Source organism: Tamandua tetradactyla, chromosome 15 (assembly GCF_023851605.1).
Source record: "Tamandua tetradactyla isolate mTamTet1 chromosome 15, mTamTet1.pri, whole genome shotgun sequence".
Lineage (NCBI taxonomy): Eukaryota > Metazoa > Chordata > Mammalia > Pilosa > Myrmecophagidae > Tamandua > Tamandua tetradactyla.
The window spans coordinates 62537109-62555794 of record NC_135341.1 but is presented as its reverse complement, the minus strand read 5'-3'; the positions used below and the strand labels follow the sequence as shown (position 1 = coordinate 62555794).

Sequence of the window (18686 nt, the reverse complement as noted above, 5' to 3'; positions counted from 1 at the left end):
CTGGCTCTGAGGGCAGCCATTGTTCCAACCTGCCCCAGACAAATGTGACAGAGGAAATTTAAAGACAGTAAACTCCTTTGAATGGTGGAACACAGTTAAAGGGACACATTTGCTGGGCAGGGGCCAAGCCAAGAAAGAGCAGCTTTGGGGAACCGTGGAAAAAGTTCCTGGTGCCTTTACTGGTGTCTCGCTCATCCCCTCCCTGGGGAAATTTGGAGCTAGCTGGTGCTCCCTTTGAGAGCCCCTGGCCTTATACCAGCTGAGAAAGACTGACTTGGGAAACTCCTCTCAAGCATGCCTCCCTTTCACAGAATTTGCCCTCTGAGCAAAAGGAGTGGTTGAGACAAGGAAAACAGTATAAGAAACGATTGAGGTAGATAGCCTGAGGCAAAGGCTTACCTTCCTTAAGTCTGCAGTGGAAACAGGGAAGGAAGAAGATCTTGTTTTAGTTTGTTAAAGATGCCAGAATACAATATACCAGAAATAGGTGGGCTTTTATAAAGGGGATTTATTACGTTTTAAGTTTACAGTTCTAAGGCTATAAAAATGTCTAAACTAAGGCATCCAGAAAAAGATACCTTGACTCAAGAAAGGCCCATGGGTGTCACATGGAAAGGCACATGGTTGGTGTCTGCTTGTTCTTGTTCCTGGTTCTTTTGCTTCCAGTTTCTGATTCCAGTGGCTTCCTCTCTTAGCATCTGTGGGTCCTTACTTAGTTGCTCTGGGGCAAAACATTAGGTTTCATCTCTTAGCTTAGCAGCTCACAGAGAGGCACATTCGGGCTCTTCATCTCCGAATGTTGTGTTTAGGCATCTGCTTGCTCTGTCAGCACTCTGAGCATCTCCAAATGTCTGCATCTATGTCCCTTCTGAACTTTCTTCAAAGTGTTTCCCCTTTTAAAGGACTCTAGTAAACTAATCATGACCAACCTTGAATGGGCAGAGTCACATCTCCATCTAATCAAAGGTTCACACACAGAATTGTGTGTGTCCCATCTCCATGGAAGTTATCTAATCAAGGCATCACACTCACAACTGGGCATGTCACATCTTCAAGGAAACAACCTCATCAAAATGTTCCATTGTACAATGTTGAATCAGGATTCTAGAACATGGCTGCCCCTAGATTGATCATGATTGAAAGAACATGGCTTTTCTGGGATACACAACACTTTCAAATAAGAACAGATCTGTTTCCTGGGAAGTTATGAAGGCATTCAATCTCCTCTAAACAGAGGAATTCCTAAGGCCACTAGCAAGCACAAACCCAGGATAAGATACAGACCCTGTAAAGACAGGGAGGCCCCTGCCCTTTGTGTTTGCCTTGTGCTGACCTTCCTGACAGAAAAGGGCTGAACTCTGATGGAGAACCTCACCCAACAGAAAGCCAGTTTGCAAAGATTGCGAAAAATGTTTTTGCTTAGTTTCATTTGGTTTTGTTAGCTCCTGACACTTAAAAAAACCCTGTCATATCAGCAGCTGTTTATAACTCCAGAAACAGGCATCTCAGGGATAAATTCCAGAGTTAACATTTTAAAATAGTAAAATGTACAGTGTGCAACAAAAGATTTCCAGACAAAGAAACAGGAAATGATAAGCCCATCCAAAGGAAGAGGATAAAAATCCGGAAAACATCAATAAGGCTAGACTATGGACATTCTGAACAGACTTTAAAAAAATGATCTCTAGCATGCTTAAGGAGATGAAGGAGAATACAGAGAAATAACTACTAAGGATATCAGGAAAACAAAGAATGGGCAGTATGAGAATCTCAATAAAGAGACAGAAATTTTAAAAAGGAACCAAACAGAACAGCTGGGGTTGAAAATCATATTATCTGAAATAAAAGTCCTCAGTAGTGTTTTAACAGCAGATTGAAGCTGGGAGAAGAAAGAATCAGTGAACCCAAAGAAAAGACAACTGAAATGTGTCAGACTGAGGAGCCAGATAGAAGAAAGAATTGCAAAAAGCAAAATTATCCTGACAGATCTCTGGGATAGCATCAAGCATTAGAATATATGCACTGTGGAAGTCCCAGAAGGAGAAAAAAGAGAGAAAGGGGCAGGAAGAATATGCAAAGAAATAATGACAGAGAACTTCCCAGACTTAGCAAAAGACTTGAATATGCACATGCGAGGATTCCAGAGAACATAAAATTGGATAAACTTGAAGAAAAATAAGCCCTATGACCTACTAATCAAACTGTCAAATCAAAAGATATGGAGAGACTTCTGAAAGCTGCAAAACACAATGTGTTATGTACAAGGGAATCCCAATTGGACTGTATGCTGATTTCTCATCAGAAACAGTGGAGGCAAGAAGGTAGTGGGTTGAAATACTTTAAGTGCTGAAAGAAAATAACTACCAACCAAGAATTTTATATCCAGTGATATAAATTTTATATCCAGTGATATAAAATTCTTTCAAAAAGGAGGGAAAAATTAAGACATTCCCAGGTAAACAAAGTCCAAGGAACTAAATTGTCACTAGATATGCCTTACAAGCCACACTATAGGGAGTTCTTCAGATTGAAAGGAAAGGACACTAGACAGTGGTTTAAAGTGGCATGAAGAAATAAATACTACTAGTAAAAGTAACCATTTGTGTAATTATAAATGCCAGTACTATTGTATTGTATCTTTGGGTGTGTAACTCCACTTTTTACTTCCTGCAGGTGCTAAAAAGCAAATGAATAAAAAGTAATGATAAATCTATGGTTTAGGGCATACGGCACACAAGGAAATCATTAGTAACAGCCCAAAATATTACGGGGATAGAGGGGTCATAGGAACAGTGTAAGTGTATGCTATTGAAGTCAAGTTGGATTCAAATCAAGTATGATTGTTACATATTTAACATTTAAGAATGTTAAATATTAACCCCTTGGTAATATCAAGGAAAATAGAAGAAAAATATATTCAGATAGAAAAGAAATGGCACTCAGTATGGTACAACACAAAAATCAGATAAATATGTAGTAGGTATTAACAAAAATATGAAAGTAGGTATTAACAAAAGACTTGAGGGATAAAAAAGATAAGATTTATAAAGACTAAAAAACAAAATGGCAGAACAAAGTCAGGCATTAGCAGTAGTGATATTAAATAGAAATGATTAAACTCTCCAGTTAAAAGGCAGAGATTGGCAGAATGGATAAAAAAGTATGACCTAAGTACGTGCTGTTTAGAAAAGATTCACCTTAAATTCAAAGACATAAGTAGACTGAAGGTAAAAGAATGAAAAAATATGCTGTGCAAGTAGTAACCAAAAGAGAGCTGGAGTAGCTATATCAGATAAAATAGTTTTGAAGTAAAAACTATCATAAGAGACAAAGATGGTTATTATATACTATCAATTCAACAAGAAGATGTAGCAGTTATAAATATATACACACCTACCAATAGAGCCCCAAAATATATGAAGCAAATACTGACAGATTTGATGGCAGAAATAGATGGTTTTGCGTTAATCATATGTGATTTTTTGTTTGTATGTTTTTTTATCATAGGTGATTTTAATACAGCATTTCAATAATTGATAGCATATCTAGACAGAGGACTATATAATGAATGTGGTACTTAAATGACACTCTAAACGAACTAGACCTAATAGATGTATCTATATATAGGACATTTCACCCAAAACAACAGAATACATCTTCTTCTCATGTGCGCATGGATCACTCCCAAGGATAGATCATATCTTAGGTCATGAAACAAGTTTCAATAAATTAAAGTACTGAAATAATATAGTGTATCTTCTATGACCACAATGGAATAAAACTAGAAATCAATAAGGGGAGAAATGGAAAATTCACAACTATGTGAATTAAACAGCACATTGTTAAACAACCAATAGGTGAAGGTGGAAATCAACAAGAGAAATATCTTGAGGCAAATGAAAATGAAAATACATAGACTAAAACTGAATGAAAGGAGCAAATGTAGTACCAAGAGGGAAATTTATAGCTCTAAATATTTACATTACAAAAGAAGAAAGATTTCAAATTAGAGACCTACCCTCAAATCTGGAAGAACTAGAAAAATTAGAGCAAACTAAACCCGAAGTGAACAGAAGGAAGTAATGAGGATTAGAGAGAAGACAAATGAAATAAAGAATAGATGAATAATAGAATTTTAAAACCCAAAAGATGGTTCTTTGAAAAGATCAATAAATTGACAAACCTTTAGCTAGACAGATGAACAAAAAAAGAGGAGAGAAACAACTGAAATCAGAAGTTAAAAGGACATTACTATCAACACCACTGAAATAAAAAGGACTATAAAAGGAAACCATGAACAACTCTATATTAACAAAATAGATAGCATACATGAAATGAACAAATTCCTAGAAACAAACTACCTACGTTGATTCAAGAAGAAAAAGATCTCAATAAACCAATAACTAATAAAGCCATTAATAACCTCCCACAAAAGAAAAGCTCAGAACCAGATGGCTTCACAGAGAAATTTTACCGAATGTTCCAAGAATTAACACCAGTACTGCTCAAACTCTTCCAAAAAATTGAAGAGGTAGGAATACTCCCTAATTCATCTTTGAGGCCAGATCACCCTAATAGCAAAGCCAGATAAGGATACCACAAATCGAGATTAGTACAGACCAATGTCTCTTATGAATATAGATGCAAAAATTCTCAACAAGATACTAGCAAACGAAATCCAACAGAACGTTAAAAGAATTATACACCATAGTCAGGTTGAATTTATGCCAGGGTAGTTTTAATATGTTGTATTACATTAATTAATTGAAAATTAACAGAACCAACAAGAGATATCTGTATTGTAAAAATGTTTTGCACTACTGTGGAAATGCAAGAGTCCAAAATTTGTAGGGCAGGCTGCAAGGCTGGCAACTCTGATGAAAGTCCTTCACAAACTGCACAGGAGAGGCTGGCTGATGTGGACAGAGAGATTCTCTCTTGACTTCTCCTTTAACTCGTCCTGCTGATTAGATTAAATGCCAGTAACTGCAGAAGACACTCATGGCTGACTGGGAATATAATCAGCCACAGATGCAATCAACATGCTGATGATTTAACAAATCAGCTTTCTGGCTTATTAACAAGCCATAAAATATCCCTGCAGTAAAGGTTAGGCCAGTGGTTGCTTGACCAGACAACTGGGTACCCTCACCTGGCCCCACTAGAATGGCTGGTATCAAAAAGGGAAAATTACAATATTAGAGAAGATCTGGAGAAATGGAAACACTCATTGCTGGTGGGAATGTAAAATGGCATAGCCTCTGTGGAAGACAGTCTGGCATTTCCTCAGGAAGTTAAGTACAGAATTACCATACGACCCTCCAATCCCACTTCTAGGCATATACCCAAAGGAATCAAAAGTAGGAACTCAAACAGACATTTCACACCAGTGTTCATAGTGACACTTTTCACAATTGCCAAAAGACAGAAGCAACCAAACTGTCCATCGACTTTTGAATAGATAAATAAAATATGGTATGTGTAACAGGAGCAAATATTATTCAGCCCTAAAAAAAGATTGAAGTTATGGTACATATGACAACATGGATGAACCTTGAAGACATCATTTTGAGTAAAATAAGCTATACACAAAGAAAAAATATTTTATGATCTCACTGATATGAACTGATTAGAATAAGCAAACTCGTAGAGACTGAATCTAAAATGTAAATTACCAAGGGTGCAGGATGGGGTAGGGAATAGGGAGTTAAGGCTTAAAATATACAGAATTCTTATTTGGGATGATGGAAAAGTTCTGATAATGGATGGTAGTGGTAGTTGCACAAAATTGTGACCATAATTAACAGCACTGAATTATATATGTGAATGTTGTTAAATAGCAAAATATGAGGTTGTATATATGTTACTAGAATAAAATTTTATTTTTTAAAATCCATGGAACTACACAACACAGTGAACCCTTAGTTAAATCATTAGTTTATAGTAAAATTAAATATGAACCCTTATAATAGTATAATTATAAAACTGTGCTTTCATCAGTTATAAGAAATATACCACCCCAACACAAGGTGTTAATGATCGAGTGGTGTATGGAAACGCTATATTTTATGATTTTTTGATAAACCCAGTTCTCTAATAAAAAAATCAATTTATCCAGACTCAGTAGGAAAACAGGTTGTTGTTAATTGCCTAATCGTATCAATAATGGGCTATCATTTATCTCCTACACAGATTGCCAATTCTCTAAAAATTAAAATTAATACAATGCATTCAAAACACAAACTGTACTGACCTAGATTTACTTGTACTGTGGTAATTCTGAACACCCTTAGAAACCTTAGCATTTCAGGGACCCCAGTGAAACTCACATAGGGGTTTGATTGACGTGAATCATCCGAAATGCCATAAAGTGAGGATTTTTCAATTAAACTAAATATGTAATATAAACACCTATATCCACATGTAGATCATCTCTCTAATGATTCAGATTTCTGAAATTTATTTAACAATAGGCAAGAGTTTCTGTGCATTAATAGTGTAAAAAGCATATTTGGCAAGTATCTAGCAACTCTCAAGCCAACTGTCTATTTCTTATGGACACCTCATTGACACATGGGTGACTCAGGCAGAAATTCGTCAAGCACATCAGCCAATATCTGAAAAAGTTGGATCCCAAGAAAATGAATGTGCTCACATCTGTTTACTAGGCCAAGAATAGATGGAAAATCCTGCCATAAGAGATGGACCCACTTAAAGTTTAAAAACTATTCAGTTTATCAACTCGCCATCTTCTCCCTAATCTCCAGTTATATGGTACCAGGCTATAGCGTTGGTCTTGCTTTGGGTAAGAATTCTGGAGTTTTTCCTTCTGTGTTGGAGGTTCAATCACGTCCCTCCACAGAAGGTATGTTCTGGGCCCAAACTTTGGTCCTGTGGGTGCGAACCCATTTGTTAATAGGACCTTTGAAAGTGTTATTAGTTAAGTGTACCCAAACTGAATAAGGTGGGGCCTTAATCCAGTATGGCTGAAGTCCTTATTCACAATGGAACTTGGACACAGAAGGAAAAGCCACGGGGAGCAGCCAGAAGCTGAAATCAATGGAGAAAGGAGAAAAAGTCACCATGTAAATTGCCTTATGATGGAAAGGCCAAGGGATTCCAGACGTTACCAGCCAGCCAGAAGATACTGGAAGGAAGCAAGCCTCTGCAGCTGGGAGCCAATACATTTCTTTGTTTGGCATTTTTTTTAGCAGCCTAGAAACTAAGACACTCCCCTTCCCACCCTTCTCCCCCCCTCCCCTCCTCTCCCCTCCTCCCATAATTTCTTCCTTAGCATTTCAACATTTCAAAACATTCCATATATATCAAATCCTTATAATCTCTATTATATTTGTTCATTTCATCAAAAGAGAAACCATGTTTTATATATTCAGTCTCTTCAGTAAATGTCATGGAAATTAATGTTACCATGTTTTAGACAAGGAAGTTGAAGCTCAGAGACATGAATTGACTATCCTGAGATTGCACAGTTGGTGAACAATGGAACTAGAATGAGATTTTGGAATTTTACTCCAAGGTCCCTCCATTTGACCAATGTGCTCTTGTATTATTCAAGGCACATGAGAACAGCTCCATAATAATTATGTGTTATAAAGTATGTGGCCAGGATCTTGAACCCTGAGTTGAAGGAAAGACACATGAGAGGAGGTTTTATGTCAGCTGAACAAACTTCAGCTAAATATAACAAGTTCCTGCCCACGAAAATAGGTTATGGAAGTATCTTAATTGGAGGCTTTTAAAAACAGGGTAAATCGATCATGCAGTAGGTATGTGAGTCTGCTCCTGATTAAATAGCAAGCTAGCATCAGTGTCTTCAATTTCCATTTTTAACATTCAGGTTTACGCTATCAGTAAAAGCTTTCTCAGCCCTCATCCATTGGATAGCTCTGCCACAAACTTGAAGGCAAGAACACAGGTCCACCTCCTGTGGTCAGGATTCAGACGAAGCCTCCACTGATGGTTTCCCAATGCTGCTGGAAGGAATGGGGCAAAGAAGTACTGTGGATTAAGAAGGAACGCATCTCAGACTAAGAAGGAAAGCATCACAACGATTCATTGTCAGACTCCTACTTTGATACATCATGCAGGGATGTTTTATCTCCACTAGTCTCTGGAGCTAAACATAGGAAAATTCTTATAGTTCTTATAAGACTGTCAAAAACAAAGATTTGTCACTTATAATGGTTCCTTTAAATTCCATATCCCTTGCTTTGCAGAGATGGCCCCCATAGCATCTTGCCCCAAAGTAAAAGCAGCCACAGGAGCTGCTCGTGCCAGCCCAGACAAGCAGAAAATAACAATTAGCAATTAGAAGACAAAGGGAACTATATCTACCCTTGAAGAGGTAAAATCTCAGTTATCTAAAAGCCACCAGTTAGAGGAAAATGTGTGTAGACATCTTTTGAGAGTTTTGTTACTGTAACATAGCACTTTAACTAGAAAGAAGTGTATGACATCAGTACATTCTGAGATTTCAGAGATTTTCAATACGTGCTTTGAATAATTTTAAGAAGCTGAGCTAAGTTTGTAGATCTTTTTTAAAAAAAAACTTTTTCAAAATTGTGAAATATAACGTATACAAAAATAGCGATAATTTCAAAGTACATTTTAACAAGTAGTTAGAGAACAAATTTGAAAGTATGATATGGGTTGCAGTTCCACAATTTCAGGTATTTCCTTCTAGCTTCTCCAAAACACTGGAGACTAAAAAGAAATATCAATATAATGATTCAGTAGCCAAACCATTTGTTAAGTGCTATGTTCTCTGTTACAACTTCTCTTCCTTTGATCCTTCTCCCGGTCTTTAGGAATATTTGGGCAGTGACCATTTTAACTTCTTCATGTTGAAAAGGGGTGTCATATTCCCTTACATTATAGGATAGGGGGTTGCAACTGGTGGATGCTGTTGGAGAGACTGGTAACTCTGGGTTTCAGGGCTTATCTGGCCTACCACCCACATGAAGGTTTTAGTGTAGATCCTTTTAAACCCCTAGAACTCTGTGTTCAAACTCTTTCCCCCCAAAGACTCGCTTATCTAATATTCTTTTAAAATTCTGAAGATTCCCTGCTTGGTCCCTGGCACCGTGAATGCTAGGTTGTCCCCTCTGCTTTGCGGTTGTATTGGACCTTATGCCACCTTTTGAAATCCTTGCACATTCACTGCTCTGTTGCGTGCTTGGCATAGTCCCTCAAGGTTGCATTTTCACCTTCCATTTCACAAACGCTGAGAAGGAAGCCTCTGAGGAATCAGGGGATTTTATCCATTCAACAGACACTTGTGGGTGCCCTGCCCTCTGCCTTTTCCAAAAGACGCATGACTGCAGCCTCGTTCACTAACATCCTGCGCTCCTCTGTGCATTTATTTGCTCATGCATTCACCTGGAATTCAGGTTCTGTATTAGGAAAAAGACCCAGTTCCTGCCTTGAAGGAGATTCTGACCTTGAAGGGAGTTTTGAATCACCCCAACTCTACCAAAACTTGCAAAGGGAATTGCTGTGTTAAATACTTGGAAATCTCCCCCAAATCCTTACAATATGGGGAAAGTATGTCTCTAACTATTAGTAATAGCTCCACCTGCTTTTAGATCTATGAGTTTTTCATTTCCATAATTAGCTCAGAAAATTATTTTAACTGTATTAGCATGTTAGTTACAGGCCCACCCCGGCTCAGGATGACCAAATAGTTCTAATTGTCAATTGTGACACATTATTCTTCCAGTTAGGAAGGAGCTGAAGACTGAAGATGCACGAATTCCAGACTTTAATTTTCAGGCAAGAATAAATAGACCATTATGCTCCCTTTGCTAAACTGAATATAGAGAACTTTATGGCAAAAACACTGTTGATTGTATTTTCAGGTTTTTTCTGATTTGTAGGACTTTTTAGTTGTGTCGTTTTCCTATCCTCCTGGATCCAAGTAAAATCCACATCTTTTGCTGAATGTTTCCTGCATTAAATTTTTATTACATGCATGGAAATCAATATTCCAGATACATGCACAAGTGCACACATTAAAATGAGCATGACTTCATTTATTTCCATGATTAGACATTCAAATAAAAGTGCTGGGGTGTCTGTTTTCATATTCATAGGTCGAGATCTGTACATCAGAGGTATTTGTATAAGTGACACTTTTATTACATTCATTTCATTTGCAATATGATAGTGGATCATAAATATGTTACTTTTATGCCACCAAATCTGATTTGTAGCACTTAGCCCCTCACAAGGAGAACGGTTGGTATTTTATGGAGCACCTTTCGTCCAAGAAGCGCTTTGCAAACATCGGGCTGAATCCTGCCAGGTGTGTAAATCATGTTGGTGACCCTTTAGATGTCCTGCCTGCTTTATCAAGCTCCCAGCTACTAGAGTAGGGGTGAAAGGTGATTAGTGGCTCCCCTGAAGGCCCTGAGGTGGTGACAAGACCTTTACTTTCTGGAAGGAAGAGGTTCGAATGTGCTCTGTGTTGCAACACACAGGCCCCATCAGCCAACCGAATTCCACCTCTGTTCATCCATTTGCCCTGTACTCCCAAAGCAGCTTTAGAGTCCCCACCATGGCTGGGTGCTGTGGTAAGCCCTGGGGCCACAGAGACAAGTCAAATATGGCCCTCGTCCTTCAGACACTCACAGACTAGGAGGGAAGGGCCATGTGGAATGTCCCTGTCATGATAGGGACTCTGACACTGGTATGACAGTGTATGGCCCTCTCCTGCCTCCCTGGCCCTTCCTGGGAGTGGACTGTGCTGGAAAGCAGCTTGTCAACTCCCCAAGGTCCATCATGGGTGCACATGCCAGCCTGCTGGGATCTGAGTGGAAGAAGAAACCGGCCACCAGGCATCACAGGCAGCCTGTGGGGCTGAACGCATCCCAGGCCTCAGGAGGAAAGGGACATGGGCTCCCTGCTGCATCCCACCCCTTCCCCCAGCTCCCCTCTCCTTGCCCCAGCATGAGCTTCCTGGTCGCAGATCCCCACCCCCCACCCCCACACGCATCCCATAACACACACGCAGAGCTCCCTGTGGCCTCCTTCACAGCACTTACTGCACCATGGAATGAAATATGTGTGTGATAAGACACGGCAGAGCACAGTGGTTACGAGTGGGGGCCCTGGAGCCCCATTTCCCGAGCTCACATCTCTACTATATCATTTGCAAGAGGCATGACGTTGGGCAGGTACCTTTCTGCACCTCCAATTTTCTCATTTACAAAATGGACCTAACAATGTTATCTATCATATAGGTCAATGTGATCTAATATGAATAAAGATCATTTTAGAATATGGTTGTATAGAATAGTGATCTAGTGATTGTATAGAATAGTGATCAAGGGCTTAGACAGGTGCCATAGCTAGTTTGATAATTATAATTAATACTTTAATGTAAATACTTTAATTTAATGTAAATAATACCCTAGTTAGTATATGAATCATAAGTCATAATAATAGTGATACCAATATTCTTGCTTATTCCTTTCACTACTGGTATTATGAGTAATGTCCGTCTCCCACCATATGAGAGCCCCATGGCAGCAGGGCCTGACTCATCCAGTTCATCCCCATAGTAGACAGCACACAGCGACTCACCAAATATTTATTGAAGAAAAGAAGGAATTAAGGAAGGAACAGATGAGCCCACCTGCCCATTTGGTGTCACTATCAGACATCTTATATTCAAAAGCATCATTTGTTGCAGCAAGTCTCCCCTCACACTTACAGCCACTGAGCCTGTAAATCCCCATAAGTCCTCAGTGTTGAGACCACCCATTTCCACACTGAAGGGCCTGAAATTCTTCCCGTATAGTGGCTAACCTATCTAAGCCTTATCCCATCTAGCGTGTCCCCCATATGGCCCTGGAAGGGTGGCACTGCTGTCCAAGAAGAGGTTCTGAGTTGAACCCACTCCTTTTGGCTGCAGCAGGGATGCAGTGGGCTGGGGCTGGTGCCCAGACCTTCCCAGGGCAGTGCCTGTCCACCACCCTGCCCCATGCCGGTGGCCTAGAATGGGGAGACCTAGCCCACCCTGCCCTGCCTCACCCCAGCAGCTGCCAACCACGAGGCTGCAGGAGAGCTGACAGTTCCCAGGCCTGCGTTGCTGCTTGTGCACTGTGTCATCTCCTTGATTCTGACGGCTCTTGGCAGCCATGCCCACGCCTGGCCCAAATACTGAGTGTGCATTCCACAAGAAGTTTAAAACTCTTGAACAAAGCAGCTGATGAGGCTGCATGTTTAAAAATGTGTCCATCAACTTATGAGCCTTTGTGTAATTGGGGTGTCATCACCGAGGGGTTGCTGCCTTTTGTAAGTGCACAGGAGTTTCTCCCATTCCCAGGAGCCCGTTACTCAGAGGGATGATAGTGATGGGTCTTTGCTTTGGGAGGGCAAGAGAGGTCTGGAAGGGAGAATCAGGTTGCACACGGGGCCCCTGGCAGCGACTCAGCTGCTAAGTGTGCTCCCCAAAGCACAGAAGATGGTGCTTTGGCTTTGCAGCTGTTATTTTGCAAATGGTGGTACTGTCACTGGACACCCCAGCCAGGCCCAGCGGCCACGGTGCCCTCACTGCAGTTCACTGAGGTCCCTTTCCCAGCTGACCTGACCTTTGGGCTTCTTGGCTTGACTTAGGTGCTCCCCGAGGATGGTAGCCCACAGCGAGCCCCACCCTCACCCCTATCCTATCCTAGGTGGATGGGGTCCGTGTAGCAGAATGCTTCTAAGTGCAAACACAGGTCCCACAGATCTGCCTGGGCATGGGGCTGTTGTGTGTGTGGCCCTTGTCTCTGCATTCAGTATTTTCCACTGAAATCCTGACTCTGCTAACTTTCAAACATCATGGCTTTGAACCTCAGGCTCCTTAAATTTGGAAGTGGGATTATAGAGCCCATCTCACCCAGGTCACTGGGGAATCTAAAGAGCTAGAATCTTAAATTGCTTAAGGCAATGGCTGGCAATCACATGCTACTGGGACTCTAGCTCTGCCCTTGAGTGGTCCTGGGTGCCATCCAGGTTTCTGGTTGTAGTCAGAGCAGGTTTTTAGTGTTTGGTGACTTGCAGCCTCCCCCGGGGCTCTGGATGTGTGTGTCCATGTGTTAGATAGAATTCACCTAGTGTAAAAGTCATCTTTTTCTTTTGTATGGGCAGGCACCAGTAATTGAACCCAGGTCTCCGGCATGGCAGGCGAGAATTCTGCCACTAAGCCACCATCGCACCGCCCAAAGTTGATCATTTTTTGTGGTTTTTAATATATTCATAAGGTTGTGAAACCATCACCATTAATTCCAGAACCTTTTCATCACCCCAAATAGAAGCCTTTTTCCTACCAGCCATTGCCTTCTATCCACCCTCAGGCCCTAGCAGCAGTTAATCTACTTTGTGTTTCTATGACTTGCCTCTTTTGCATACTTCAAATACATGAAATTATACAATACTTGCCCCTTTCAATTCTAGCTTCTTCACTTAGTATAATGTTTTTGAGGTTCATCCATGTTGTAACTTAATCGGTACTTCATTCCTTTTTAAGGCCAGATAATACTCCTTTGTATGGCTATACTGTCTTTTGTTTATCATTCATCCACTGATGCACATTTGGGATTTTTTCCACTTTGGGCTATTGTGAATAATGCTGCTATGAATGTTCGTGTACTAGTTTTTGTATGAACATGTGTTTTCACTTCTCTTGTATTTAACCCTAGGGGTGCAATTTCTGGGTCATATGGTAGTTCTGTTTAACTTTTCCAGAAACTGCTAAACCCTTTTCCTCAGTGCTTTGTTTCAGAAGGGCCCTTGCTGTGTAGATTCAAACTTGGCATTAGCAGAGGCCGGAGAAAGGGCTGGGGGTGGGGGTGGGGTGCTAAGCAACACTAGCCATCAGCTGTAGCCTCGCCACCCAAACCTAGACCCCATCCTTACAGAGAGCCACTGGGTCTGCCTGCCCCTACCACCATATGCTGCCCACTTCCTGCCTCATGGTGTCCCCTTTGCTGACCTTACTCACTGTATCCTGTGTGCTTTACAAGCTGCCATCCCTTACCCCGCAACCTGCATCCTGCTGGGCAGGGTCTGGCTACAGAGATCCTGATGGGACAATCTGTCCAGCAAGGAGTGCATTTGAGGATAAATTTTCCTCACACTGACTTTACCCACCGTCACTCATTTCACTGGAGATGTAGAAATGTTCTGAACCAAAGAACAGCGTCGCCTCAGAATCCCGGGGGAAGAAGGCCAGCTGGGCAGGCGAGTTCAGGTGAGGAAAGAACTCGTCAGCTGAGTGAACTTGGGCACGTTCCTTAGCCTCAGAGAGGCTCAGTTTTTTCATCTATAGAATGGGTTTAAAACTGCCCACCTGATGAGGGGATTAAGTGAGATTCTGTAGACAAAGCTCCCAGTACAGTGTTCAGATTACTCGAGAACTATTAATTTCTCTCACCTGCCGCCCTCTGTCCTGGTCAGGAGCAGGATGCCCTACGGACACCACAAGAGGTTATTCGGTACCACTTGTCATCCTCCCCCCCTTTTCTTTTCTCTCTCCCTCAGTCACCACTCCCCTCTCTTCCCTGACACCTTTTCTCTGCCCCACCCTATGCCTTTGTTTTACTCTGCCCTCAGCTCCTGCCCCAGAGCCTTGGGACACTCGTAGTGTAAGCCCCAGGGAACTGCCAGCTCTCCAGAATGTCCCCTGTACTCTTGGGGGGCTGGGGGGGCCCCAGGCAGAATCATCTTACAGGAGATTACCTGGTTCCCTGGATCATCTGGAGCACAGGCTCCCCACTGATGGTGGTGGCATCCACAGCCAGCCCGGCCAGCCCCTGGGTCCCTCAGGACTGTGGACCCCCGAAGGGGGGCAGCATGGTCTGGTCTCACGTGTCTGCCTCCCTGGCTTTGGTTCCTTCCCCAGGAGAGCCAAGCCAGAGGACAGCACTTTGAGTCACACTGAGAGGGTCCAGAAGGGGCATGCATCCCAGGCCGACTGGCGGCGCTGGCCTTTAGCTGGGGGTCTGCAGAGGCAAAGCACATCCCTGCCGAGAGTTAGGAGAGGCAGACAGGACCGGGTGTCAGGTGGCTGCAACGAAGGAGGGAGGGGATGAGAGGATGGTTTTCCAGGCTGAGGGTTTCCTAATGCGTTAGCTATCATTTTTCAAAAATGGTTGATAACAGAAAATTTCAGAAACAGGAAAATACAGACAAAACCATTATCCTTTCACCTCTAAAATGAATTTCCGCAAACGTTCAGTTAATTCAGAAAACAGAAAAGCAAAGCACAAACGAAAATGATTAGGAATTACTAATTATTGTTCAGGAACTTGGTCTCCCAGGAGAAGTTGTTCCCTTGACGTGTCTTCAAGCCATCCCTTCCAGAAGTGGGAAGGATGAATGTGGCTTTTTTCTCTTCTCTCTTTCGATGAACCCAGTCGACATAGAAAGTTCTCTAAAACAAATGAAGACCCAGGCGGGTCACAGTGGCTCAGCAGGCAAAGTTTTTGTCTGCCATGCCAGAGACCCGATTTCCCATGCTTGCCCATGCAAAAAGCAACAGAAAACAAATGAAGACCTTCAGCCTCCCGGGTGAGCTTAAGCTTTCTATAGGTTCCATTTGCATCTGCACTTACAGAGGGACAAACCTAGTTCCCTGTCTGGGTTCCCCTGGCTGCCAAATCCCTTTTGCTGGGAGCTGTGCTTGTAACACCTGTTCTAGCTGTTCCTGTTCTGAGTGTCGCATGATCCCAGGGCAGTGTTGAGGAAGGGAGACCCCCGCCTCGGTAGCATGGACCTGGCTATTAGTGACTCCTGACTTGCCTTCTCTCTCATTTCCAGCTGTCAGAAATGACAGAAACAAGAAAAAGAAGGAGCCCTCGAAGCAGGAATGCACGGAAAGCTATGAAATGACAGCTGAGCTGGACGATCTCACAGAGAAGATCCGGAAAGCTCACCAGGAAACCTTCCCCTCACTCTGCCAGCTGGGTAAATATACCACGGTAAGATGCTGTGCCCCAGACTGTGGGGAGTGCACACATGCTTGCGCACACACACACACGCACACTCACACACACTTTGCCCTGGCAGGATGTCAGCCCCAGCTTGGCCCAGGCCGTGTCTGTCTGCGGGCAGCACTGCCTGATGGCTGCTGGTGGGCGTTGGATAGTCGCTGGTCAAGGTGGCGTTCCCCCTGCAGTCCCACGTGTACATTCACCCGAGAAACAGTCCACTGAGCACCTGTTACATGCCAGGCCATGCGCTAGGCCTCCCCACACAATGACGGAGACGGAGTGGCTGTCCTCAGGACATAGGGTCCGGTGGAGGAGACAGGTGAAGGCGGTCTTGTGACAGACCGACAGAGCCCGTGGGGGCGGGGGCTCTTCTAAAACTCCAATCTAGGGTGCACAGGTACCTTAGTGTTTAGAATGGCCACTTTCCATGTGTGAGACCCGGGTTCGATTCCTGAACCATTCACCAAAAAAACAAACAAAAAACCCTCCAATCTAACTAAGACTCAACCAAGATGATCAGGGCCAAGTAATTCAGTGAGAGGGTGGGTGCAAAACCCCGAAACTGGGGCCTGGGAAAACACAGGGTGGATGTGACCCTGCTCCAGGTGGGTGGAAGTACTTTCCTTTTTTTAAGTGATTTTTGTGCATATTATGTTCACTGATATGTAGTCTCAGTGTGTGGCACATAATAGCCACTCAAATATGTTTTGAATGAATGAATGAATGAATATAACTAGAATGTGGTTCTGGCTTCTTTAAATGGCATGTATTGCTTGCCTAACATGGAAGTAAATATATTTCTAAAAAATTCAAATATTGCAACATCTAGTGATTTGGTGACTGGTGAGCTAGAAAAAGAATAGTATAAAAGAACATGAAGGGGGTGGGCCACGGTGGCTCAGCAGGTAAGAGTGCTTGCCTGCCATGCCCGAGGACCCGGGTTCGATTCCGGGTGCCTGCCCATGTTAAAAAAAAAAACATGAAGGTAAAGGGATGAAATAGTGATGCCAGAAAGAAAAGAGATCTGTGAATGGAGGTGCTTTGAAGCAATCCTTGGGGAGCACAGAGGGGTCAGGCAGCTCGTGCTGCAGTTAGAGTTGTAAAACGGGGTGGTGACTAGGAACAGGCCCCGGGGCTGTGCTGTGGACATTGGTGCTAGGACACACCAGGGTAGCTTGTCTCAACCCCTTCTGAGGCCCAGGGCTCTGAGGCTGCCCCACTGGGTGGCACTGGCTTCTGAAATGCTGGCATGGAGTTACATGGTCAGGGACCATGATGAGCCAAGACTGGGGAGAGCAGGGCTTCTCAAACCTCAGTGTGCATATGGAGCTCTGGGCCATCCTGTAAAATGCAGCTTCTGATGCTGCAGGTCTCTGGTGGAACCTGAGACTCTGTGTTTCTCATGGGCTCCCAGGGGGTGCCAACACTGCTGCTCCAGCTGTCACACTCTGAAGAGCAGAGAGCATGAAACAGACTTTGAGTACTGGGGGCCATGATGATTTTCTGAGCACCCTCCAGACCCTGGCATGTCGGGGAGAAGGCAAGGTGTTGGGAAACCCAGTCCTAGCCAAGCAGCAACACAGAAGCAGGACAAGGCTGGACAGCATGGCAGTTTTTGTTTTAGTTTTCTTTTTTATTAGAAAAGTTGTGGTTTACAGAACAATCGTAAATAAAAAATACAGGATTCCCAGACAGCACCCTGTTATTAATACTGTACATTGGTGTAGGCCATTTATTACTATTGATGAAAGTGCATTTTTATAATTGCTCCATATTACCCAGGAGATAATGTAGGCCCATGTGCCAAGAGGCAGTGGACGGTGATGCCGTGTACCAAGAGCAAGGGCGCTGGAACCAAATTAACATGGTTCAAATCCTGCTCTGCAGCCAGCCAGCCACGTGACTGGGAGCAAGTTACTTAACTTCATTCAGCTGCATTTTGCCAATCTGTAGAATGGGGATGCTAGGAGATGGGTGGGAGGATGAAATGCGACTGTTCATGAAAAGCTTCTGTGATGGGACCTAGAAAATATTTACAGCACTGTTGTGACAGATTCCAGCACCTGCCACATTCACTTCCTGGGTCTGAACTGACTCCTGGATACATGGCTTCATGCTAGATGCAGTAAGTAAGATGAGTAATAACCAGTGCCAAGGAGCATTTTATACTTTGGAAATTCATTTTTATTTATATTTTACTTTTATTTATGTTTTAGAAATGTTTGTTGAACTCCATCTATGTACAGTGCTAAGTGTCCAGGTGAGTGGGCCCTGTCCTAAGAAGTGGAGCAGTTCAGGCTGGGACAAAGTGGGGAAAGCCCTCAAGGAGAAGATGAGAGAAGACAGGTCCCTGGGATGGTGGAATTGTGTTGAGTTGAGAACAAGTAGAAAGTGAGAATGGAAAAACCTTACAGAGTCTTAAATGCCAACTGATGAGTTTGTATTTTAGTTGGCAAATAATGGAGAGAAGTTGATGGTTTGTGATCAGGAATCTTAAACCATCATCATCATCTTCTTAATTATCATTACAGTAGTATTTATTGAGCATTAACTATGTACCAGGGACCATGCAAAGCGTTTGCGACATATTAACTCTTTTACTCCTTTAGTGGATGCTATGAGGTGGACATTATTGCACCCATATTCTAGATGAGAAACCAAAGGCGTAAGAGGGCTAAATGTCTTTCC

The 18686-nt window shown here is 42.7% G+C and overlaps 1 protein-coding gene across 5 annotated transcripts in view; it reads left to right on the top strand.

Annotated features, from left to right (window-relative positions):
- Positions 1 to 18686, top strand: part of RARB (retinoic acid receptor beta) — a 198110-nt gene that overhangs the window by 154281 nt on the left and 25143 nt on the right. For all 5 annotated transcript variants that reach the window (XM_077129977.1, XM_077129981.1, XM_077129979.1 and 2 more), the window contains one exon: positions 15826 to 15986. In XM_077129977.1, the coding sequence (XP_076986092.1) occupies positions 15826 to 15986 (161 nt within the window). The remainder of the gene's footprint in view (positions 1 to 15825; positions 15987 to 18686) is intronic.